The sequence below is a fragment of the Coregonus clupeaformis genome, unplaced genomic scaffold (genome assembly GCF_020615455.1).
Source record: "Coregonus clupeaformis isolate EN_2021a unplaced genomic scaffold, ASM2061545v1 scaf0087, whole genome shotgun sequence".
Lineage (NCBI taxonomy): Eukaryota > Metazoa > Chordata > Actinopteri > Salmoniformes > Salmonidae > Coregonus > Coregonus clupeaformis.
Genome location: NW_025533542.1, coordinates 90,299 through 116,475, shown reverse-complemented (window position 1 = coordinate 116,475; position 26,177 = coordinate 90,299). Strand labels below are relative to the sequence as shown.

General features: G+C 48.2%; 2 protein-coding genes across 3 annotated transcripts; one reads left to right on the top strand and one right to left on the bottom strand.

Annotated features, from left to right (window-relative positions):
- LOC121581204 (phospholipase A2-like) lies at nt 1–3,651 on the top strand. 2 transcript variants are annotated; one of them, XR_006658205.1, is made up of 5 exons: nt 1–128; nt 647–875; nt 1,951–2,057; nt 2,391–2,907; nt 3,061–3,651. XR_006658205.1 is itself a non-coding variant. In XM_045213183.1 (4 exons), the coding sequence occupies exons 1-4, from the start codon at nt 86–88 to the stop codon at nt 2,462–2,464; spliced, it is 453 nt and encodes a 150-aa protein (XP_045069118.1). In that variant the 5' UTR covers nt 1–85; the 3' UTR covers nt 2,465–3,651. The 2 variants fall into 2 exon arrangements, 1 of the variants encoding a protein (XP_045069118.1); XM_045213183.1 differs by having other exon boundaries at nt 2,391–3,651.
- Nucleotides 3,652–4,544: 893 nt separating this feature from the next.
- On the bottom strand, nt 4,545–26,170 carry LOC121581194 (bifunctional apoptosis regulator-like). The gene is made up of 9 exons (XM_045213182.1): nt 25,794–26,170; nt 22,093–22,425; nt 18,198–18,296; nt 15,867–15,966; nt 14,128–14,297; nt 11,793–11,937; nt 8,073–8,255; nt 7,656–7,852; nt 4,545–5,914 (listed from the first exon to the last, which is right to left on the bottom strand). Exons 2-9 carry the CDS (start codon nt 22,416–22,418, stop codon nt 5,722–5,724), a joined length of 1,413 nt encoding a protein of 470 aa, XP_045069117.1. The 5' UTR covers nt 22,419–22,425; nt 25,794–26,170; the 3' UTR covers nt 4,545–5,721.
- Nucleotides 26,171–26,177: the final 7 nt, after the last annotated feature.

The following is a 26,177-nucleotide window of genomic DNA, read 5'->3' as shown; positions in this document are numbered from 1 at the left end:
AGTTTGGGACGCGCGGTCCTATACTGACACGTTCTAGAACAGAAGACCATTACTAGGCAAGTGGCATGCGAGACCGTTTTTATCCATGGAGATGTCTGCGCTATACATCGCTTTGCTGCTGCTCCCGGGTAAGTGTTCTGTTCTCGGTCACTTTCAGAACATTATTTTCACACAATTTTATCAAAACAGCAGCACTGATGTCGAATTTGATTTCGTGGTTATTTTCTGAAGAGCGAAAAAGCTGTGCGTAAATTGGAATGGATGCACATATGGCCATGGGGTGAAGGCTATATTCTATCTAAAAATGTATATTCATCCTTTTCGACACAAAACAGTTTTATATATGTATATGTCATATAGGTGTATCCCACAGTGGTGTTCCTGCATTGTATAGCAGACTTTGTTGTCTGGTCTAAATAGGACAGCCTACAGACCCGGGGGAAAGTTGGCGTGCGCGTGTTAGAATCCCTCAGCAATATAACAGAATGGCTCCAAAACAAAGCCGTCAAAACTGTACATCAATGTAGTTTGTTGTACACTGTAGTCTGTGTGGGTTTGTCTCTCTGTGAGTATACACACACTCACAGCTGTTATAGTTAATGCATCAACCGTTTATTTAACAATACCTATTACAATCTACATTTAGAGCATGTCATCGACGGGATAACCAGATCTTATGAAGGGACGGAGTTAGCGACAACACCGACCGTCACTTCCCCGTTACCAGGGCGATGGCGGCTGCGGGAAAAGCGGGGCTTGTTGGAGTTGGCGGGCGTCATTAAATGCAGCACTGGGAGGTCGGCGGTGGCTTACATCATGTATGGATGTTACTGCGGGCTGGGAGGCCAGGGCTGGCCCCGAGACAAGGCTGACTGGTGAGTACCATCACACACACACACAGCTACTGCGGGACAAGGCTGGACTGGTGGGCCCTAGTCAAAAGTCTACTAGGGCTCAGCACTTAGCCCTGGTGGAATTACAGCTGGGTAATTACAGCCCAAACCCTGGCTGGCACCAACTCTGATTTCTAAATCCCATCCACAGACCATAAACATCTACAAACAGTCATTTGGTGCTGTAATGGGGTGTCTGTCTGCCAGGGCCGGTTCCATGCATAAGCGGTCGCTTACTGCTGCCGGCTGCTAGGGGGCCTGACCCAAAAAATCTAAATATATATATATATATATTAGGAACAGTCAGGTTCTCAACTTACTGTTGAGAGTCAGAATAGTAGAATACACAAGGTGTCGACATTTGGTGGTGCATCAGCAGTTTGTCTCTTGTTTTGTCAGTCACTGACAGTCACTCAATTAGCCATGTCAGCTAACCATGTTTAGATTGGTAAATGAGTCTAGCCAGTTATCTAAACTTGTAGTAATCATGGCCAAATACCGAACGGGCATGCAGGGCACGTGCCCAGGAGGCCTGATCTCCAGTGGGCCCACATTGATTTTGTTAGTCACTCTCACAGATATCATTGAAGGTGCAATATGTAGAAATCGCTCAACCATTTTCAGGTTGCGAAAATTGTAATAGTTTGCCTAATTTCAGTTTGTGACAAAACAAGCAAGTTTAGAGAATCATTGTACCATCTAACCTGCTGTGAAATATATTTTCAATAACCAAACATATTGTATTTTCAGCTGGTTGAAGCTGAATCTCGTTTAGGGCCCCAAAAAGGGTGACTGCTGTCTCCTATCCCATGGACAACAGCTAGTTTTTCAGACCCTCCATTTTGAGCTTGGAATAATATAGACTGAATTCTGGCTTGTTGATGAGCTACTACATAGTCAGAGGCTGAAGAGAACACAACCCAAAGCATTTTCCTCACATAATGGATTGTATAGCAGACTGGATTGACATTACTTCTCCAATTACTCAAAGTGCTTTATACATTGTAATGGAATAACTCACAGAATCAACATGATTGTGTTATTTTCTGTCCACAAGGTGCTGTCACAAGCATGACTGTTGCTATGGGAAGGCTGAGGATCTGGGTTGTCAGACCAAGACAGACAAGTACCAGTGGACCTGTGAGAACAAGATGGCCGACTGCGGTATGAACTACCCATCCCATAATGCAACACTGTATTTATGTACTCTAAGCACTCTCTGGGTTAGTGGTTCATCATTATGCCTAACCCTAACCTTAAATGAAGAGCAAAAAGCACATTTTTGTTTTCATGAATTTTTACGATTTAGCCAATTTTGACTTTGTGGCTGTGGTAACTAGTGACAACCATGGATACAAGCTATATTTCTAGGTCTGAAGCCAAGGGGCAATTTTCCATCGATAATGTGAAAAATACAGTTCTATTGTATTCTATTTAGTCCTATTGCATTCTAAGAGTTCTGAATTCCACCCTGTGTGTTCTGTCCGGTGGTTCTAGAGTCTCTCCAGGACAGGTGTGACAAGATTCTGTGCAGGTGTGACCTAGTGTTTTCTCTGGTTAATCCTGGGTAATGGTGTGTGTGTGTATTAAAGCCCTACAGTACTTGACTTTACACACTGCCCATCTGATTCATGGATCTTATTAACAGTGTGCTTAGATCACCATGATAGACCTGATGTGGTGTACCATTAAGTCCATGACTGAGGATTCAAACAGCAGTTCTATAAACAGGTTGTAGACTGTCATTTTCAATGTAAAAAAAAAAACAGTAAGGTCATATTCTAATATCGCCATCACATACATCTTATGATTTCATCTGTAGGCCTACAAGAAAAACACATTTTCTCATTTCATCTGTAGTCCTACAAGGAAAATACATTTTCTCATTTCATCTATACAAAAAATATTTTTAACAAACACAAGAAGTTTGGTCACATTCTTTAAAAAAAATTGTAATTTATTCATTTGTTTCTTTGCTAAGTCTATATTTTTGGGAGAAACCAGAAGAACCCAGGTAACGCATCAGAGGGAATCACAGTGCACCGTAACCCAGGTAACGCACCCGAGGGAATCACAGTGCACCGTAACCAGGTAACGCATCAGAGGGAATCACAGTGCACCGTAACCAGGTAACGCATCAGAGGGAATCACAGTGCACCGTAACCAGGTAACGCATCAGAGGGAATCACAGTGCACCGTAACCCAGGTAACGCACCCGAGGGAATCACAGTGCACCATAACCCAGGTAACGCACCCGAGGGAATCACAGTGCACCGTAACCCAGGTAACACAGAGGGAATCACAGTGCACCGTAACCCAGGTAACGCATCAGAGGGAATCACAGTGCACCTGAAGCAGTACTAGCAGTTTAATTAAAGGGACATTCCACCACTTTTATACCTCATTCTTCACCTCCAGTATCCAGTCTGTGTCCCCAATGTCATCCCCTAAATAGGGCAGTACTTATGGGTCCTGGTCAAAAGTAGTGGACTAAATAGGAAATAGGGTACCATTTGGGCTGCACAGCACCTGTAGATGATGATATGATGTCGAAAAGTGGTGAAATTTATCTTGAGTGAAAATAGAAAATCAGAATTAAAAAAATACAGATATTTAATAATTAAATCTACGCAATTAGCTACAACCAACCGCAGGACCGGTGGGACTGAATACCGCAAAGAATAATGAATCTCTTCATGAACAATTAAACAAATTGAAAATGTAAAACAACATTTTAACATTTGTCACATACAAACATCCTTCAGGCCGTTGGTTACATGAGAGGGTCCAATGAAGCTATAGCCCTTTTATTTTAAACAGTCTCACCTGTCCGAGTGTTCGTCCCAAATGGCACCCTCCTCCCTATACAGTGCACTACTTTGGACCAGATCCCTATGGCTCAACCTATTGGGCTATGGTCAAAAGTAGTGCACTACATAGGGAAGAGGGTGCCATTTGGGACAAACACTTGAACACGTGATTTCCTTTAAATTGAAAATGACAACAGTTGGATATCGCCATGTTTAAACTCATTCTGAATGCAGGAAGTATACATTTTTATTATTTACTATTACCATCTGAAACTCAAGAGCGTAACTATTTTTAAAGAAGAAAAAAACAAAAACACTTAACATATTGCTAGATTTTAAGTCCTTGTAAAGAATAAGGCATTATATTCGTTCCCTTCCAACGAGACAAGCTGAGCAAGCTCCAAAACACCATGGAAACAGAATGAAGTTGCCAGGTTCTGGTCAAATGTAATGCACACTGCACTGTATAGAGAGAATAGGACTGGGTGCCATTCAGAACGCAGCCAGAGAATAAAACGAACAACAACCTGGGTCCGTGTTCACAACGGTTCTCGGAGTAGCAGTGCTGATCTAGGATCAGTTTTGATATCAATCAATACGATTCTAGATCATTTAGATCATAATGAATAAGATGATATGGACGGGGAGGGGATCTGATCCTAGATCACACGCTGTGTGAATAGCGCAGGGCTCTCCAACCCTGTTCCTGGAGAGCTACCATCCTGTAGGTTGACCCCAACCCTAATCAAGCACACCTGATTCTAGCAATTACCTGGTTGATAAGATGAATCAGGTTAGTTGCAACTGGGGTTGGAGTGAAAACCTACAGGAGGGTTGGAGTGAAAACCTACAGGAGGGTTGGAGTGAAAACCGATAGGAGGGTATCTCTCCAGGAACAGGGTTGGAGAGCCCTGGAATATGGGCTCCTTAAATTATTAACAAGTATCATATCAATCCTCTCCCTACAGTTATTACCACTGACCACCATAACAGAATCATATCAATCCTCTCCCTACAGTTATTACCACTGACCACCATAACAGAATCATATCAATCCTCTCCCTACAGTTATTACCACTGACCACCATAACAGAATCATATCAATCCTCTCCCTACAGTTATTACCACTGACCACCATAACAGAATCATATCAATCCTCTCCCTACAGTTATTACCACTGACCACCATAACAGAATCATATCAATCCTCTCCCTACAGTTATTACCACTGACCACCATAACAGAATCATATCAATCCTCTCCCTACAGTTATTACCACTGACCACCATAACAGAATCATATCAATCCTCTCCCTACAGTTATTAGCACTGACCACCATAACAGAATCATATCAATCCTCTCCCTACAGTTATTACCACTGACCACCATAACAGAATCATATCAATCCTCTCCCTACAGTTATTAGCACTGACCACCATAACAGAATCATATCAATCCCCTCCCTACAGTTATTACCACTGACCACCATAACAGAATCATATCAATCCTCTCCCTACAGTTATTACCACTGACCACCATAACAGAATCATATCAATCCTCTCCCTACAGTTATTACCACTGACCACCATAACAGACAAACACACCACCGCTTTCCTTCAATATGAATTACCATCAGAGAGAAACCATCATATATATATATATATATATATCATGTAATTAAGACATTAGGAGAAACCATCCAATATTATATAGAACTTGGTCTGCGTCGCCAATGGCAACCCACTCCCTGTATAGTGCACCACTTTGGACCAGAAGCCCTACGGCGCTCCCTACGGACCCTGGTCGAAAGTAGTGCACTAAATAGCACCAAATATTCCCTACATAGCGCACTACTTTCTGACCCAGAGCCCTGTAGGTAGGGCACTATATAGGGAATAGGGTGCTGTTTAAGACACGTCCTGGGTTTTAACAGTACCTCCTCACTCATGGCTCTACCCATATAGGGGGCACTGTTCAAAAGTAGTGCACCATGAAGGGAACAGCATCCCCTCGGTCTGATCAGGGCCCTTGTGTGTCAGGATGCATTAGCTGCTGCACCACCAGGTCAATGTTGATGATGGGGTTGAAGTAGAGAGCCCAGTAGAACAGACAGTTACACACAAACTGGGGGATCACCGGCCAGAACAGGGCAAAGGCAAAACCCTGGGAAGACATCCTCCAGAAGTGACCCCACATCTTCTTATGGAGACTCCTGGAGGGGAGAGAAGACTTTGTGTCAAACAATTAAAACAACAATGGGATGAGATGTGGAGAGAGAGAGAGAGAGAGAGGGATGAGATGTGGAGAGAGAGAGAGAGAGAGGTAGTGAGGGATGAGATGTGGAGAGAGAGAGAGAGAGAGAGGTAGTGAGGGATGAGATGTGGAGAGAGAGAGAGAGAGAGGTAGTGAGGGATGAGATGTGGAGAGAGAGAGAGAGAGGTAGTGAGGGATGAGATGTGGAGAGAGAGAGGTAGTGAGGGATGAGATGTGGAGAGAGAGAGAGGTAGTGAGGGATGAGATGTGGAGAGAGAGAGAGAGAGGGAGGTAGTGAGGGATGAGATGTGGAGAGAGGGAGGTAGTGAGGGATGAGATGTGGAGAGAGGGAGGTAGTGAGGGATGATATGTGAGAGAGAGAGAGAGAGGTAGTGAGGGATGAGATGTGGAGAGAGAGAGAGAGAGGTAGTGAGGGATGAGATGTGGAGAGAGAGAGAGAGAGGTAGTGAGGGATGAGATGTGGAGAGAGAGAGAGAGGTAGTGAGGGATGAGATGTGGAGAGAGGTAGTGAGGGATGAGATGTGGAGAGAGGTAGTGAGGGATGAGATGTGGAGAGAGAGAGAGGTAGTGAGGGATGAGATGTGGAGAGAGAGAGAGAGGTAGTGAGGGATGAGATGTGGAGAGAGAGAGAGAGGTAGTGAGGGATGAGATGTGGAGAGAGAGAGAGAGGTAGTGAGGGATGAGATGTGGAGAGAGAGAGAGGTAGTGAGGGATGAGATGTGGAGAGAGAGAGAGGTAGTGAGGGATGAGATGTGGAGAGAGAGAGAGAGAGGTAGTGAGGGATGAGATGTGGAGAGAGAGAGAGAGGTAGTGAGGGATGAGATGTGGAGAGAGAGAGGTAGTGAGGGATGAGATGTGAGAGAGAGAGAGGTAGTGAGGGATGAGATGTGGAGAGAGAGAGAGGTAGTGAGGGATGAGATGTGGAGAGAGAGAGAGGTAGTGAGGGATGAGATGTGAGAGAGAGAGAGAGAGAGGTAGTGAGGGATGAGATGTGAGAGAGAGAGAGAGAGGTAGTGAGGGATGAGATGTGGAGAGAGAGAGAGAGAGGTAGTGAGGGATGAGATGTGGAGAGAGAGAGAGGTAGTGAGGGATGAGATGTGGAGAGAGAGAGAGGTAGTGAGGGATGAGATGTGGAGAGAGAGAGGTAGTGAGGGATGAGATGTGGAGAGAGAGAGAGGTAGTGAGAGATGTGAGAGAGAGAGAGAGAGAGAGGTAGTGAGGGATGAGATGTGAGAGAGAGAGAGAGAGAGAGAGAGAGAGGTAGTGAGGGATGAGATGTGGAGAGAGAGAGGTAGTGAGGGATGAGATGTTGAGAGAGAGAGAGAGGTAGTGAGGGATGAGATGTGGAGAGAGAGAGAGAGGTAGTGAGGGATGAGATGTGGAGAGAGGGACAGAAAGAGGGGTGGATCATTCAGGGTAAAGGGTGAGAGAGAGACAGAAAGAGGGGTGGATAATTCAAGGTAAAGGGTGAGAGAGAGAAAGAGAGAGAGAGAGAGAAAGAGGGGTGGATAATTCAAGGTAAAGGGTGAGAGAGAGAAAGAGAGAGAGAGAGAGAAAGAGGGGTGGATAATTCAAGGTAAAGGGTGAGAGAGGGACAGGGACATTGAAAGAGAGAGCAAGTTGGTGTGACAGGGAAAGACAGAGAGAGCGAGAGGAGCAGAGAGAAACACACACGGTACCTGATCTCAGCTCGGTTATAGAACCTCCACAGGACACAGCCCTCCAGGACAGACAGTAGCATGGCGTTGACGATGATGAACCGTGACGTCCAGTAGTGAACCGACAGCCAATCCCAGGCAAACTCAGCGATCAGCTGGTACGGGAGGAGGAGGTACTTAACTAGGAACTCTGCCCACTGGCGCCAGGTGGGGTGCACCTGGAGAGGGGAGAGGGGGGGGGGGGGGGAGAACTTAAGGACATGTGTCTTTATGTTCTCTCCAATATCGTCAAGGTCAATATCATCTGTACGGTCAGCCATACTGACAACAACATGTACAGTAGCCTACGTTTAGTTATAGTCTATGGCTGGAGCAGCCTCCTACCTTTATTTACCAAATCAATACAATCAACATGACAGTTGAGCCGTCCAATGGTACCTGGTGGTTGAGGGGGAGGCTGTCCTCCATTGGCTCGCTGGTGTGTGAGAGGGCGGGGCAGCAGGTGTGTAGGAAGGGGAGGAAGGTTTCGGAGTAGTCGAAGAGGTAGAGGTAGAGGATGGTGAGGCGAGGAGAACTCTTCAAAGCATAGAGAAGGAACAGAGATTTCCCTGCATTCACAGCCTGGTGGGGGGTGGAGAGCCGGTGGGAGAGAGGAGAGGGGTAGAGAGAGGGAGAGAGGAGAGGGGTGGATAGAGGGAGAGAGGAGAGGGAGAGAGGAGAGGGGTAGAGAGAGGGAGAGAGGAGAGGGGAGAGAGGAGAGGGGTAGATAGAGGAGAGAGGGAGAGAGGAGAGGGGAGAGAGGAGAGGGGTAGAGAGGAGAGGGGTAGAGAGAGGGAGAGAGGAGAGGGGTAGATAGAGTGAGAGAGGAGAGGGAGAGAGGAGAGGGGTAGAGGAGAGGGGTAGAGAGAGGGAGAGGAGAGGGGTAGAGAGGAGAGGGGTAGAGAGGAGAGGGGTAGAGAGAGGGAGAGAGAGAGAGGGGTAGATAGAGTGAGAGAGGAGAGAGAGAGAGGAGAGGGAGAGAGGAGAGGGGTAGAGAGAGGGAGAGAGAGAGAGGGGTAGATAGTGAGAGAGGAGAGGGAGAGAGGAGAGGGGAGAGGGGTAGAGAGGAGAGGGGTAGAGAGAGGGAGAGAGGAGAGGGGTAGATAGAGTGAGAGAGGAGAGGGAGAGAGGAGAGGGAGAGAGGAGAGGGGTAGAGAGAGGGAGAGAGGAGAGGGGTAGAGAGGAGAGGGGTAGAGAGGAGAGGGGTAGAGAGAGGGAGAGAGAGAGAGGGGTAGATAGAGTGAGAGAGGAGAGAGAGAGAGGAGAGGGAGAGAGGAGAGGGGTAGAGAGAGGGAGAGAGAGAGAGGGGTAGATAGAGTGAGAGAGGAGAGGGAGAGAGGAGAGGGGTAGAGAGAGGGAGAGAGGAGAGGGGTAGATAGAGGGAGAGAGGAGAGGGGTAAATAGAGTGAGAGAGGAGAGGGGTAGAGAGGAGAGGGGTAGAGAGAGGGAGAGAGGAGAGGGGTAGATAGAGGGAGAGAGGAGAGGGGTAGAGAGGAGAGGGGTAGAGAGAGGGAGAGAGGAGAGGGGTAGATAGAGCGAGAGATGAGAGGGGTAGAGAGGGAGAGAGGAGAGGGAGAGGGGTAGAGAGAGGGAGAGAGGAGAGGGGTAGAGAGGAGAGGGGTAGAGAGAGGGAGAGAGGAGAGGGGTAGAGAGAGGAGAGGGGTAGAGAGAGGAGAGGGGTAGAGAGAGGGAGAGGGAGGGAGAGGGGTAGATAGAGGGAGAGGGGTAGAGAGGGAGAGAGGAGAGGGGTAGATAGAGGGAGAGAGGAGAGGGGTAGAGAGAGGGAGAGGGGTAGAGAGAGGGAGAGAGGAGAGGGGTAGAGAGAGGGGTGGAGAGGGGTAGAGAGAGGGAGAGAGGAGAGGGGTAGATAGTTGAAACCATAATTAAACCCTAATTGACTTATCATCAAAATGATACACACAGCATATATCTTAATAGGCTTACTTCAACCAGAGCATATAGAGTATGTATTATGTGTACTTCAATAGCACCCTATTCCCTATATAGCGCTGTGGTACTAGTAAAAAGTAGTGCACTATATAGGGAATAGGGTGTTATTCGGGATACAACCTGTGTTTCTGTTAGCAGAAATACAGTATATCTTATTGATAATGGCATAGGATTTACAGTACATCACATTAGCATTAAAACAGCATGAACTATGATACAGTGCATTTGGAAAGTATTCAGACCCCTTGACTTTTTACACATTTTGTTACATTACAGTCTTATTATAAAATGTATTAAATTAACTTTTTCCCACACAACACCCCATAATGACAAAGCAAAAACAGGTTAATATTTTTTGCAAATGTATTTTTTAAAAACAAACCGAAATACCTTATTTACATAAGTATTCAGACCCTTTGCTATGAGACTCGAAATTGAGCTCAGGTGCATCCTGTTTCCATTGATCATCCTTGAGATGTTTCTACAACTTGATGGGAGTCTACCTGTGATAAATTCAATTGATTGGACATGATTTGGAAAGGCACACACCTGTCTATATAAGGTCCCACAGTTGACAGTGCATGTCAGAGCAAAAACCAAGCCATAAGGTCGAAGGAATTGTCTGTAGAGCTCAGAGACAGGATTGTGTCGAGGCACAGATCTGGGGAAGGGTGCCAAAACATGTCTGCAGCATTGAAGGTCCCCAAGAACACAGTGGCCTCCATCATTCTTAAATGGAAGAAGTTTGGAACCACCAAGACACTTCCAGAAGGACAACCATCTCTGCAGCACTCCACCAATCAGGCCTTTATGGTAGAGTGGCCAGACGGAAGCCACTCCTCAGTAAAAGGCACATGACAGCCCGCTTGGAGTTTGCCAAAAGGCACCTAAAGACTCTCAGACCATGAGAAACAAGATTCTCTGGTCTGATGAAACCAAGATTGAACTCTTTGGCCTGAATGCCAAGCGTCAACGTCTGGAGGAAACCTGGCACCATCCCTATGGTGAAACATGGTGGTGGCAGCATCATGCTGTGGGGATGTTTTTCAGCGGCGGGGACTGGGAGACTAGTCAGGATTGAGGGAAAAATGAACAGAGCAAAGTACAAAGAGATCCTTGATGGAAACCTGCTCCAAAGTGCTCAGGACCTCAGACTGGGGCGAAGGTTCACCTTCCAACAGGACAACGTCCCTAAGCACTCAGCCAAGACAACGCAGGAGTGGCTTCGGGACAAGTCTCTGAATGTCCTTGAGTGGCCCAGCCAGAGTATTCAACAATGCCATGGTATAATTAAGCAATAAGGCCCGAGGGGGTGTGGTATATGGCCAATTCACCACGGCTAAGGGCTGTTGTTACGCACGACACAACGTAGAGAGGATACAGCCCTTAGCCTGTATATCTCACTGGTCATCCCCAAAGCAAACACCTCCTTTGGCCGCCATTCCTTCCAGTTCTCTGCTGCCAATGACTGGAACGAACTGCAAACATCTCTGAAGCTGGAGACTTATCTCCCTCACTAACTTGAAGCATCAGTTGTCAGAGCACCTTACCGATCACTGCACCTGTATACAGCCCATCTGAAATTAGCCCATCCAACTACCTCATCCCCATATTGTTCTTTATTTTGCTCATTTGCACCCCAGTCTCTCTATTTGCACATCATCTCTTGCACATCTATCATTCCAGTGTTAATACTACATTGTAATTATTTTGCACTATGGCCTATTTATTGCCTTACCTCCATAACTTACTACATTTACACACACTGTATATATATTTTCTGTTGTATTTTTGACTTTATCCCTCACTACCTCTCTTGTTTTACCCCATATGTAACTCTGTGTTGTTGTTTTTAATCACACTGCTTTGCTTTATCTTGGCCAGGTCGCAGTTGTAAATGAGAACTTGTTCTCAACTGGTTTACCTGGTTAAATAAAGGTGAAATAAAAAATAAAAAAATGAATTAGCCATGGTTTATTGGCCATATACCACAAACCCCCGAGGTGCCTTACTGCTATTATAAACTGGTAACCAACAACATTAAAGCAGTAAAAATAAATGTTCCGTCATACCCGTGGTATACCACGGCTGTCAGCCAATCAGCATTCAGGGCTCAAACCACCCAGTTTATAAGTTGATATAATACATAGTGTTTATGGTTTCTGTTACCTTGTACTCCCAGAGGTTCTGAGGTGGTTTGACCCCCAGTTCTTTGATCCTCTCCAGTTCAGCCAGGACCGCTCTCCTGTGGGCCTGGTTGTCTATGTTATAGGGAGCTCTGGTCAGCTCCTCATCACCTAGCATCAACAATAACCTGAGAGAGAGAACATAACCATAATACAACCATTAAATAACCATGACATAACCATAGTTCTCTATGTTATAGGGAGCTCAGGTCAACTCATCACTACCTAACATCAATAATAACCTGACCATGAAAGAAAGAAAGAGAGCGCAAGAGAGAGAGGTCCAGGTCCATGGCCCCAGAGGGAGGGGAGAGGTCCATGGCCCCAGGGGGAGGGGAGAGGTCCAGGGCCCCAGAGGGAGGGGAGAGGTCCAGGGCCCCAGAGGGAGGGGAGAGGTCCAGGGCCCCAGGGGGAGGGGAGAGGTCCAGGGCCCCAGAGGGAGGGGAGAGGTCCAGGGCCCCAGAGGGAGGGGAGAGGTCCAGGGCCCCAGGGGGAGGGGAGAGGTCCAGGGCCCCAGAGGGAGGGGAGAGGTCCAGGGCCCCAGAGGGAGGGGAGAGGTCCAGGGCCCCAGAGGGAGGTCCAGGGCCCCAGAGGGAGGTCCAGGGCCCCAGAGGGAGGGGAGAGGTCCAGGGCCCCAGAGGGAGGGGAGAGGTCCAGGGCCCCAGAGGGAGGAGGGAGGTCCAGGGCCCCAGAGGGAGGTCCAGGGCCCCAGAGGGAGGTCCAGGGCCCCAGAGGGAGGTCCAGGGCCCCAGAGGGAGGTCCAGGGCCCCAGAGGGAGGTCCAGGGCCCCAGAGGGAGGTCCAGGGCCCCAGAGGGAGGGGAGAGGTCCAGGGCCCCAGAGGGAGGGGAGAGGTCCAGGGCCCCAGAGGGAGGGGAGAGGTCCAGGTCCAGGGCCCCAGAGGGAGGGGAGAGGTCCAGGGCCCCAGAGGGAGAGGTCCAGGTCCAGGGCCCCAGAGAGAGGTCCAGGTCCAGGGCCCCAGAGGGAAGGGAGAGGTCCAGGGCCCCAGAGGGAGGGGAGAGGTCCAGGGCCCCAGAGAAAGGTCCAGGTCCAGGGCCCCAGAGGGAGGGGAGAGGTCCAGGGCCCCAGGGGAGGGGAGAGGTCCAGGGCCCCAGGGGGAGGGGAGAGGTCCAGGGCCCCAGAGGGAGGGGAGAGGTCCAGGGCCCCAGAGGGAGGGGAGAGGTCCAGGGCCCCAGAGGGAGAGGTCCAGGTCCAGGGCCCCAGAGGGAGGGGAGAGGTCCAGGGCCCCAGAGGGAGGGGAGAGGTCCAGGGCCCCAGAGGGAGGGGAGAGGTCCAGGTCCAGGTCCAGGGCCCCAGAGGGAGGGGAGAGGTCCAGGGCCCCAGGGGGAGGGGAGAGGTCCAGGGCCCCAGAGGGAGGGGAGAGGTCCAGGGCCCCAGAGAAAGGTCCAGGTCCAGGGCCCCAGAGGGAGGGGAGAGGTCCAGGGCCCCAGGGGAGGGGAGAGGTCCAGGGCCCCAGGGGGAGGGGAGAGGTCCAGGGCCCCAGAGGGAGGGGAGAGGTCCAGGGCCCCAGAGGGAGAGGTCCAGGTCCAGGGCCCCAGAGGGAGGGGAGAGGTCCAGGGCCCCAGAGGGAGGGGAGAGGTCCAGGGCCCCAGAGGGAGGGGAGAGGTCCAGGTCCAGGTCCAGGGCCCCAGAGGGAGGGGAGAGGTCCAGGTCCAGGGCCCCAGAGGGAGAGGAGAGGTCCAGGTCCAGGTCCAGGGCCCCAGAGGGAGGGGAGAGGTCCAGGGCCCCAGAGGGAGGGGAGAGGTCCAGGGCCCCAGAGGGAGGGGAGAGGTCCAGGTAGGTCCAGGTCCAGGGCCCCAGAGGGAGGGGAGAGGTCCAGGGCCCCAGAGGGAGGGGAGAGGTCCAGGGCCCCAGAGGGAGAGGAGAGGTCCAGGGCCCCAGAGGGAGGGGAGAGGTCCAGGTCCAGGGCCCCAGGGGGAGGGGAGAGGTCCAGGGCCCCAGAGGGAGGGGAGAGGTCCAGGGCCCCAGAGGGAGAGGAGAGGTCCAGGGCCCCAGAGGGAGGGGAGAGGTCCAGGGCCCCAGAGGGAGGGGAGAGGTCCAGGGCCCCAGAGGGAGAGGAGAGGTCCAGGGCCCCAGAGGGAGGGGAGAGGTCCAGGGCCCCAGAGGGAGGGGAGAGGTCCAGGGCCCCAGGGGGAGGGGAGAGGTCCAGGGCCCCAGGGGGAGGGGAGAGGTCCAGGGCCCCAGGGGGAGGGGAGAGGTCCAGGGCCCCAGAGGGAGGGGAGAGGTCCAGGGCCCCAGGTGTTCCAACCAGAACAGAACCGTACTATAACCATACCACAAACTGTTAAGCGTTCCTCACCGTCCGTTGACGTTCTCCTGTAGGAAGGGTTCTTTGTAGAGAGAGGTCCAGGGTCCCAGGTGTTCCAACCAGAACAGAACTTCCTCCGGTGTCCATTTTGACACAGGTTTACTGACCAAGAGGTCATGGACCCCGTCTCCACTGGACCAGTGGTACACCAGCAACATCACCTGGTAGCAGAGACACACAGGTAGAAGAGATGTGAGACAGGTATAAGAGAGGTAGACAGTATGAGAAAGGTGAGACGGGTAGGAGAGATGGGTAGGAGGGAAGAGAGACAGGTAGGAGAGAGGAGAGACAGGTAGGAGAGAGGAGAGACAGGTAGGAGAGAGGAGAGACAGGTAGGAGAGAGGAGAGACAGGTAGGAGAGAGGAGAGACAGGTAGGAGAGAGGAGAGACAGGTAGGAGGGAGGAGAGACAGGTAGGAGGGAGGAGAGACAGGTAGGAGAGAGGAGAGACAGTATGAGAAAGGTGAGACGGGTAGGAGAGAGGTGAGACAGGTAGGAGAGACAGGTAGGAGAGAGGAGATACAGCTAGGAGAGAGGAGAGACAGGTAGGAGAGAGGAGAGACAGGTAGGAGAGAGGAGAGACAGGTAGGAGAGAGGAGAGACAGGTAGGAGAGAGGAGAGACAGGTAGGAGAGAGGAGAGACAGGTAGGAGAGAGGAGAGACAGGTAGGAGAGAGGAGAGACCGGTATATGTGAAGGAGCAGAGATGAGTGTTCTCTCCACTGGGCCAGTGGTACACCAGCAACATCACCTGGGACAGGTAGGGGAGAGAGCCAGGTAAGACAGGTAACAGACAGGTGTGAGAGAGGTGAGACGGGCATAGAATAGGAAGAGATACGGTGGGACACAGACACGTGGGACACAGACACGTGGGACACAGACACGTGGGACACAGACAGGTGAGACACAGACAGGTGGGACACAGACACGTGGGACACAGACACGTGGGACACAGACAGGTGGGACACAGACACGTGGGACACAGACACGTGGGACACAGACACGTGGGACACAGACACGTGGGACACAGACAGGTGGGACACAGACAGGTGGGACACAGACAGGTGAGACAGGAACTTAATTCACACTACTTTGGCACATATTAACATGAAGCACTCAGACAGACTAATGTCTTTCAAATAAAAACACAGACAGACAGACACACTGCCACGCGGAAAGATACACACAGACGTTGCCCTCTTACTGCCACATGGACAGAACAAATAGACAAAACCACACACAAACTGTGACCCTTCAACACACACACACACTAAACACACACCAACCCACCACTACCCCCCCACACCCGCTGACCCTTTCTGCCACACGTAGAGAAAAGTAGGCTGACACACACTCCAAGCATTCCTGTCCCACACACACAGAGAGTTGTAATGGTCCCTTCCTGTTGACCTCTCCCCAGGTCCCCCTCACCGACTCCTTCCTGTTGACCTCTCCCCAGGTCCCCCTCACCGACTCCTTCCTGTTGACCTCTCCCCAGGTCCCCCTCACCGACTCCTTCCTGTTGACCTCTCCCCAGGTCCCCCTCACCGACTCCTTCCTGTTGACCTCTCCCCAGGTCCCCCTCACCGACTCCTTCCTGTTGACCTCTGCCCAGGTCCCCCTCACCGACTCCTTCCTGTTGACCTCTCCCCAGGTCCCCCTCGAAAAACAGGCTTCTAACCTCAAGGCTCTTTTCCTAGTTAAAATAAAACCCTCTCTCCCTCTCTCTTACCGCAACACAGGTGAGTGCAGTGAGGACTCCAGAGAAGAACCCTCCTGCTCCTCTACCAGGACTGGTCTTGGGGATTCCTCTGGCTGCCTGATCACCATACCTACAGACAGGTTACAGATAGACAGACAGGTTACAGACAGGTTACAGACAGACAGACAGGTTACAGACAGACAGACAGGTTACAGACAGACAGACAGGTTACAGACAGACAGACAGGTTACATACAGGTTAGACAGACAGGTGAGGAGGTGAGACACCATACCTGGACGACACACACACACACGAGTAAATCTCACTTCTGGACGAGGCTTAAAATACAGGATCAAATCTTGCTATGGTCACATGATTGTGATAAACACAAGGCCCTAAGTACGAGCAACATACATCTCAGACTAGGAGTGCTGATCTAGGATCAGGTCCCCGTCCATGTAAATCGTATTCATTGTGATATAAAAGCCAAAAGTGATCCCAGATCTGCACTCCTACCTCTGAGACACTTGATCCATATGGATGCCCTTGATTTGACATCGGCTTATATATTACACTGCACGATCAAAAGTATGTGGACACCTGCTCGTCCAACATCTCATTCCAAAATCATGGGCATTAATATGGAGTTGGTCCCCCCCCCCCTTTGCTGCTATAACAGCCTCCACTCTTCTGGGAAGGCTTTCCACTAGATGTTGGAACATTGCTGCGAGGCCTGGCTCGAAGTCAGCGTTCCAATTCATCCCAGAGGTGTTCTTGGGGTTGAGGTCAGGGCTCTGTGCAGGCCAGTCAAGTTCTTCCACACCGATCTCGACAAACCATTTCTGTATGGGCCTCGCTTTGTGCACGGGGGCATTGTCATGCTAAAACAGGAAAGGGCCTTCCCCAAACTGTTGCCACAAAGTTGGAAGCACAGAATTGTCTAGAATGTAATTGTATGCTGTAGCATTAAGATGTCCCTTCACTGGAACTAAGGGGCATAGCCAGAACCATGAAAAACAGCCCCAGACCATTATTCCTCCTCCATCAAACTGTACAGTTGGCACTATACATTGGGGCAGGTAGCGTTCTCCTGGCATCCGCCAAACCCAGATTCGTCCGTCGGACTGCCAGATGGTGAAGCATGATTCATCGCTCCAGAGAACGCGTTTCCACTGCTCCAGAGTCCAATGGCGGCACGCTTTACACCACTCCAGCCGACGCTTGGCATTGCGCATGGTGATCGCATGGAGCGCATGTGCGGCTGCTCGGCCATGGAAACCCATTTCATGAAGCTCCTGACGAACAGTTATTGTGCTGACGTTGCTTCCAGATGCAGTTTGGAACTGGTAGTGAGTGGCTGTGAGCTTGTGTGGCCGTTCTGTGAGCTTGTGTGGCCTACTACTTCGCGGCTGAAAAGGTGGAATCCTATGACGGTGCCACGTTGAAAGTCACTGAGCTCTTCAGTAAGGCCATTATACTGCCAATGTTTGTCTATGGAGATTGCATGGCTGTGTGCTCAATTTTATACACCTGTCAGCAACGGGTGTGGCTGAAATAGCCAAATCCACTAATTTGAAGGGTTGTCCACATACTTTTGTATATATAGTGTACATTGTATGGTACCTCTGAAAGGCCAGCTGGCTCTGAGTGTGTTAGTATGGTACCTCTGAAAGGCCAGCTGGCTCGGAGTGTGTTAGTATGGTCCCTCTGAAAGGCCAGCTGGCTCTGAGTGTGTTAGTATGGTACCTCTGAAAGGCCAGCTGGCTCTGAGTGTGTTAGTATGGTACCTCTGAAAGGCCAGCTGGCTCTGAGTGTGTTAGTATGGTACCTCTGAAAGGCCAGCTGGCTCGGAGTGTGTTAGTATGGTACCTCTGAAAGGCCAGCAGGCTCTGAGTGTGTTAGTATGGTACCTCTGAAAGGCCAGCTGGCTCGGAGTGTGTTAGTATGGTACCTCTGAAAGGCCAGCTGGCTCTGAGTGTGTTAGTATGGTACCTCTGAAAGGCCAGCTGGCTCTGAGTGTGTTAGTATGGTACCCCTGAAAGGCCAGCTGGCTCTGAGTGTGTTAGTATGGTACCTCTGAAAGGCCAGCTGGCTCTGAGTGTGTTAGTATGGTACCTCTGAAAGGCCAGCTGGCTCTGAGTGTGTTAGTATGGTACCTCTGAAAGGCCAGCTGGCTCTGAGTGTGTTAGTATGGTACCTCTGAAAGGCCAGCTGGCTCTGAGTGTGTTAGTATGGTACCTCTGAAAGGCCAGCTGGCTCTGAGTGTGTTAGTATGGTACCTCTGAAAGGCCAGCTGGCTCTGAGTGTGTTAGTATGGTACCTCTGAAAGGCCAGCTGGCTCGGAGTGTGTTAGTATGGTACCTCTGAAAGGCCAGCAGGCTCTGTGAGATCTTGGGGTTCCCCTGGATCTCTGCTCTCCTCCTCCCCACCACCTCTGAGAACAACCTCTCTACTGCATCTCTGAGAGGGGGGGGGGTCAAATAGAGAGGATGGAGGGGGTAAAGAAAGGAGGAGAGAGAGGAGGGGATGAGAGAGGGAGGAGTAAGAGAGGTAGAGGATGGAGAGAGAAGGAAAGGGTGGAGAGAAGGAAGTCACACACTGACTACAGCCTATTTCATCCAGGAACTGTATTGTACATCCAGGTCATAGTACCGAACCTAGCATGTTGTCCTAGCTAGACCTATAGGCTACAGTCACCATAGAGGGTACTAGCGATAAGGTAAACATGTTGTCCTAGCTAGACCTATAGGCTACAGTCCCCATACAGAGGGTACTAGCGATAAGGTAAACATGTTGTCCTAGCTAGACCTATAGGCTACAGTCACCCTACAGAGGGTACTAGCGATAAGGTAAACATGTTGTCCTAGCTAGACCTATAGGCTACAGTCACCCTACAGAGGGTACTAGCGATAAGGTAAACATGTTGTCCTAGCTAGACCTATAGGCTACAGTCACCCTACAGAGGGTACTAGCGATAAGGTAAACATGTTGTCCTAGCTAGACCTATAGGCTACAGTCACCATACAGAGGGTACTAGCGATAAGGTAAACATGTTGTCCTAGCTAGACCTATAGGCTACAGTCACCATACAGAGGGTACCAGCGATAAGGTAAACACGTTGTCCTAGTTAGACCTATAGGCTACAGTCACCATACAGAGGGTACTAGCGATAAGGTAAACATGTTGTCCTAGCTAGACCTATAGGCTACAGTCACCATACAGAGGGTACTAGCGCTAAGATGAGACCACGTACACTCCCCTTCTGCTTTCAAGAGTCCTATGGGGACCGCTCTAAAAAGTAGTGCACTATGGAGGGAATAAGGCACCATTTGGGAAGCAGCCATATCCTTAGAAAAGAACGGTTCACCCATTTGGAATGTTATATTGGGGTCGGCAGGTAGCTTAGTGGTTAAGAGCGTTGTACCAGTAACCGAAAGGTCGCTGGTTCTAATCCCCAAGCCGACTAGGTGAAAAATCTGTCGATGTGCCCTTGAGCAAGGCACTTAACCCTAATTGCTCCTGTAAGTCGCTCTGGATAAGAGCGTCTGCTAAATGACCAATTTATTTATTTATTTATTATATATTGTTTTTATGCATCTCCGAGTGATGTTCTATCGATTCCCTGGGTCATTTCATGTTTCCATGTGTATCTGAGTTATTGGCGTTCAAGAAGGCAGAAATCCGGCTGGTATGACGTAGAGCCACGATAAGGTCGCTCTCGCTACACTGAAAGTTAATCGGAATACAACTTTTAGATTGCGTAAACGTCTATCATACATGTCAGATTTCAATACTGGCCGATGTCATAACTCGGGAGGATATCTTCTCTCGAATGAGCCATTGATCATATTTTAGTGATATTCCTACTTGAGAAACTTGCTATTTAACGGAGGGTCTAGCACATTTCTCCTATTGGTCTGCCTCTTTAATCCAGGGTGCACTGCATGGTGCCGTTGCCAGAAAACCAGTGAAGAACAAACACCGTTGTAAATAAAACCTATATTTATGTTGATTTATTTTCCCTTTTGTACTGAAAATTATGTGGATATATTGAAGCAACATCTCAAGACATCAGTCAGGAAGTTAAAGCTTGGTCGCAAATGGGTCTTCCAAATGGACAATGGCCCCAAGCATACCTCCAAAGTTGTGGCAAAATGGCTTAAGGACAACAAAGTCAAGGTATTGGAGTGGCCATCACAAAGCCCTGACCTCAATCCTATAGAAAATGTGTGGGCAGAACTGAAAAAGTGTGTGCGAGCAATGAGGCCTACAAACCTGACTCAGTTACACCAGCTCTGTCAGGAGGAATGGGCCAAAATTCACCCAACTTATTGTGGGAAGCTTGTGAAAGGCTACCCAAAACGTTTGACCCAAGTTAAACAATTTAAAGGCAATGCTACCAAATACTAATTGAGTGTATGTAAACTTCTGACCCACTGGGAATGTGATGGAATAAATAAAAGCTGAAATAAATCATTCTCTCTACTATTATTCTGACATTTCACATTCTTAAAATAAAGTGGTGATCCTAACTGACCTAAAACAGGGAATTTTTACTAGGATTAAATGTCAGGAATTGTGAAAAACTGAGTTTAAATGTATTTGGCTAAGGTGTATGTAAACTTCTGACTTCAACTGTATGTATCTACAGTGAGGGAAAAAAGTATTTGATCCCCTGCTGATTTTGTACGTTTGCCCACTGACAAAGACATGATCAGTCTATCATTTTAATGGTAGGTTTATTTGAACAGTGAGAGACAGAATAACAACAACAAAATCCAGAAAAACGCATGTCAAAAATGTTATAAATTGATTTGCATTTTAATGAGGGAAATAAGTATTTGACCCCTCTGCAAAACATGACTAAGTACTTGGTGGCAAAACCCTTGTTGGCAATCATAGAGGTCAGACATTTCTTGTAGTTGGCCACCAGGTTTGCACACATCTCAGGAGGGATTTTGTTCCACTCCTCTTTGCAGATCGTCATTGTCATGCTGGAATACCCATCCACGACCCATTTTCAATGCCCTGGCTGAGGGAAGGAGGTTCTCACCCAAGATTTGACGGTACATGGCCCCGTCCATCGTCCCTTTGATGCGGTGAAGTTGTCCTGTTCCCTTAGCAGAAAAACACCCCTAAAGCATACTGTTTCCACCTCCATGTTTGACGGTGGGGATGGTGTTCTTGGGGTCATAGGCAGTATTCCTCCTCCTCCAAACACGGCGAGTTGAGTTGATGCCAAAGAGCTCCATTTTGGTCCCATCTGACCACAACACTTTCACCCAGGTCTCCTCTGAATCATTCAGATGTTTCATTGGCAAACTTCAGACGGGCTTGTATATGTGCTTTCTTGAGCAGGGGGACCTTGCGGGCGCGCTGCAGGATTTCAGTCCTTCACGGCGTAGTGTGTTACCAATCGTTTTTTGGTGACTATGGTCCCAGCTGCCTTGAGATCATTGACAAGATCCTCCCGTGTAGTTCTGGGCTGATTCCTCACCGTTCTCGTGATCATTGCAACTCCACGAGGTGAGATCTTGCATGGAGCCACAGGCCGAGGGAGATTGACAGTTCTTTTGTGTTTCTTCTGCTTGGCGATGTCTTGTAGCCCATTCCAGCCTTGTGTAGGTCTACAATCTTGTCCCTGACATCCTTGGAGAGCTCTTTGGTCTTGGCCATGGTGAAAAGTTTGGAATCTGATTGATTGATTGCTTCTGTGGACAGGTGTCTTTTATATAGGTAACAAACTGAGATTAGGAGCACTCCCTTTAAGAGTGTGCTCCTAATCTCAGCTCGTTACCTGTATAAAAGACACCTGGGAGCCAGAAATCTTTCTGATTGAGAGGGGGTCAAATACTTATTTCCCTCATTAAAATGCAAATCAATTTATACCATTTATAACATGCGTTTTTCTTGATTTTTTGTTGTTTTTGTTGTTATTCTGTCTCTCACTGTTCAAATAAACCTACCATTAAAATTATAGACTGATCATTTCTTTGTCAGTGGCCAAACGTACAAATACTTTTTCCCCCTCACTGTATGTATGTATGTATGTATGTATGTATGTATGTATGTATGTATGTATGTATGTATGTATGTATGTATGTATGTATATATATATATATATATATATATATCTCGTGACAATCGCAATACGTATCGGCACCTAAGTATGGTGATAATATGGTGAGGTTCCTGGCAGTTCCCAACCCTAGAGAGTAATACCAGTAAGTTAAGTTCATGTACCCTAGTACCTTACCTCAGTAGGATGTTGACTTTGGGGAAGCCCTCCCACTTCTCCCTGCACTCAGGGCACTCAGTCTTCCTACTAGACTCCCACCAGAGAGCCAGGCAGTGGCGGCAGAAGCTGTGACCACAGTTAAGCGTTGTTGGGTTGACCAGGATGTCGTAGCAACAATGGCACGCAAACTGGTCCTCGCTGATGAAGGGGCTGGCAGAGGGCCGGGGGTACGGAGAGCGAGGGGGGTCAGAGGTCACAGAAGGGGTCGGGGGGGAGGAGACTTCAGAGAGAGGGTTGGGGACGGGGGCAGCAGCGGCACCCCCCTCCTTCATCTGCTGGATCATCTGGGGTCTGGAGGAGAGAGAACCAAAGAATAAGTGAGAGTGGGACAGAGAAGTGTGTGAGAGAGAGAGCAAGTGAGAAAGAGCGAGAGAGAAAGAGAGCGAGAGAGAAAGAGAGCGAGAGAGAAAGAGAGCGAGAGAGAAAACCCCCACACACCCACTGAGGAAACACAAAAGCCATAAATTGTGCTCCTCATTGACTCAAATGGCAAATACATTCAAGAGAATGAACTTTTTCCCAAACACAAAGTGGCTAAACTCTGGTGCCCAAACCCTAGGCAGGCCCTGGAGCTGTTGTCAGAGGACAGACTAGGGTCCCCCAGCCACATCATAATTCCACAGGCACAGACGACCTGAGGGCCCAGCAGGAAAGGGTGGCTACAGCACTCAAGGGAGTGATTGAAAAAGCTTCTTCTACTTTCCCCAACGCACAAGTGGTTATCGCCACCCTGCTACCACAAAAATACTTTCACCCTGCTACCACACAGAGGGTGAATGCAGCATTTCCCGGGACTGTGCCTCAAAACCTAATGTCTACCTGGCCCACCACTCCACCCTGGACGGGAACAGCCCAGCAATCCCAACTTTTGCCAGGACCCTGAAGGACGTCACTCTCAACCGCAGCACCTCACACAGGAGCAACAGAAACCCCGCCCAGACTAGCGAGACACCCTCCCAGAACATGACACTCTCAACACACAGGGGGACAAACACTTACCTGGAGGTGACAGTATTCCCTCCCCAATATGCCCCCCTAGACACAACTATGGCAAAACAACCAACAAAAACGGTTCACAACTCCTGCAGTTCTGTCACACGCTGGGTCTGTACATAGTCAATGGTAGGCTTCGAGGGGACTCCTATGGTAGGTACACCTATAGCTCATCTCTTGGCAGTAGTACTGTACACTACTTTATCACTGACCTCAGGTCAGAGTCTCTCAGAGTTCACAGTCACATCACTGACACCCCTATCAGATCACAGCAAAATCACAGTCTACTTGAACAGAGCAATACTCAAATCATGAGGCATCAAAGCCAAAGGAAATGCATAATATTAAGAAACGCTATGGATGGAAGGAAAGTAGTGTAGAAACCTTCCTGGTCAAAACATTTCACTGTAATAGTGAATGTGTAAACTTGGCAGTAGAAAGCCTAAACGTATCTTTGACCTTTAAGCTTCAGTATCAAATATAACATTTGCAAAAAAATTCAAAAAACCTGTTTTCGCTTTGTCATTATGGGGTATTGTGTGTAGATTGCTGAGGAATTGTCTTTATTTAATTAATTTTAGAATAAGACTAATGTAACAAAATGTGGAAAAAGTCAAAGGGTCGGAATACTTTCCGAATGCACTGTATCTTTTACCTCCAGGTGACTACCTCGAAGCCGGTTGAGAGAATGCCAAGAGTGTGCAAAGCGGTCAACAAAGCAAAGGGTGGCTACTTTGAAGAATCAAAAATATATTTTCATTTGTTTAACACTTTTTTGGTTACTACATGATTCCAAATGTGTTATTTCATAGTTTTGATGTCTTCACTATTATTCTACAATATAGAAAATAGTAAAAATAAAGAAAATCCCTTGAAGGTTGTGTCCAAACCTTTGACAGGTACTGCGCGCACACACACACACACATACATATACACATACATATACACACACACACACACACACACACACACACACACACACACACACACACACACACACACACACCAATTGGCGAGGGCACTAGAACAGTCTGCAGCACCCGGCCTCACCCTACTAGAATCTGAAGTCAAATGTCTACTGTTTGCTGATCATCTGGTGCTTCTGTCCCCAACCAAGGAGGGCCTACAGCAGCACCTAGATCTTCTGCACAGATTCTGTCAGACCTTGGCCCTGACAGTAAATCTCAGTAAGACAAAAATAATGGTGTTACAAAAAAAGTCCAGTTGCCAGGTACCACAAATTCCATCTAGACACAGTTGCCCTAGAACACACAAAAAAACTATACCTACCTCGGCCTAAACACTGCCCACAAAATGAGGTGGAAACTGAGCTGCACTTCCTAACCTCCTGCCAAATGTACAACCATATATTAGAGACACATATTTCCCTCAGATTACAGAGATCCACAAAGAATTTGAAAACAAATCCAATTTTGATAAACTTCCGTATCTATTAGGTGAAATACCACAGTGTGCCGTCACAGCAGCAAGACGTGTGACCTGTTGCCACAAGAACAAACACCATTGTAAATACAACCCATGTTTATTGATTTTCCCTTTTGTACTTTAACAATTTGCACATGGTTATAACACTGTACATAATGACATTTGAAGTGTGTCCATTCCTTTGAAACTTGTGAGTGTAATGTTTACTGATCATTATTATCTAGTTCACTTGCTTTGTCATGACAATAATGCCCTTTGAATTGAAGAGAGGGAGAGAAACAGAGAGGGAGACAGAGACAGAAAGAGGGAGACACAGAAAGAGAAAGAGACAGAAATAGAAATAGAAATAGAAAGAGAGAGAGAGAAATAGAAAGAGAGAGAGAGAGACAGAGAGAGAGAGAGAGAAATAGAAAGAGAGAGAGAGAGACAGAGAGAGAGAGAGAGAGAGAGAGACAGAGAGAGAGGGAAATATGAACTGTTTGAGACCCAAATAGCACCCTATTACCTCAAATCAAAGTTTATTGGTCCTGTACACAGATGTGTTATCGCAGACACAGCGAAATGCTTACCTTTCTAGCGCCAACAGTGCAGTAATATTGAGCAATACACACATAATCCAAAAGGAGAAAATACAAGAAATATCATAACAACTACTTTTGACCAGAGCCCATAGATAGGTACTCCTCCATAGCCCTGGTCAAAATTAGTGCACTCACTATACTAGGTAATAGCTTTCCATTTGGGACGCATACTCTCTGTGACAGAGGAAAATGTCCAAATATTACAGAATAACTGGCTTTGAGTTCTGATAATGTATCTTTTAGCTAATACAGTTATTAATACTACGGCAGGATCCCATTTTTATAGCTTTCTTCATTTAGTAATAACTGATGTTTTTGACAGCTAAATGACAGTTAGCATCCAGGAAACAACTCAAATGCACATAACTGAACACGAACACTGCAACAAATGCGTAATTGTCAACTCCGCATATCAAACCTGTTCCTAGGAAACAGGGGTTCTTACAGGTTATGGCTAGCCATTCAATAAAAACAATAATTATTTTAGTTAGCTAGCTGATTCTTGACCAAATCACTGTATCTAGCTGCTAACAAGCTAACTAGTTAGCTAGTCAGTGGCAAACCCCCAATTTTGCTAACGTTAGCTACCGTTAGCTACTGTTAGGTATAAAACAGCATTTGTCATCTTTAGTTTCCTACCTCAGGTATAACGGCCGTTGCAACGAAACTGGAAAATCACATCACTGCCGAATAGATGCTTTTCCAAAGTTAGTTTTGATTATGCTAGCTAGCAAATAAGACAAGTAGACATTTTCCGAGCAGTCAGGCGGATAGGTAAACAGCTAGCTAGCTTCTCATTTCACTTCTTTCTTGCCAGGGATGTATTCATTACGCGGAAACCGTTTACTCTAGGAAGCAAACAGAACCAAACGGGGAGGTACCTATATTAATTTATTTTCGTTGCGAAATGTTTTCCGTTTAGCGTAAACTGTGTCCGTTGCAAAACGTTTTGCAACAGAGGAGACGTTTTGCTGTGGAATCCGCGTAATGAATATACCCCAGGCTAGCTAGGTAAATGCTACG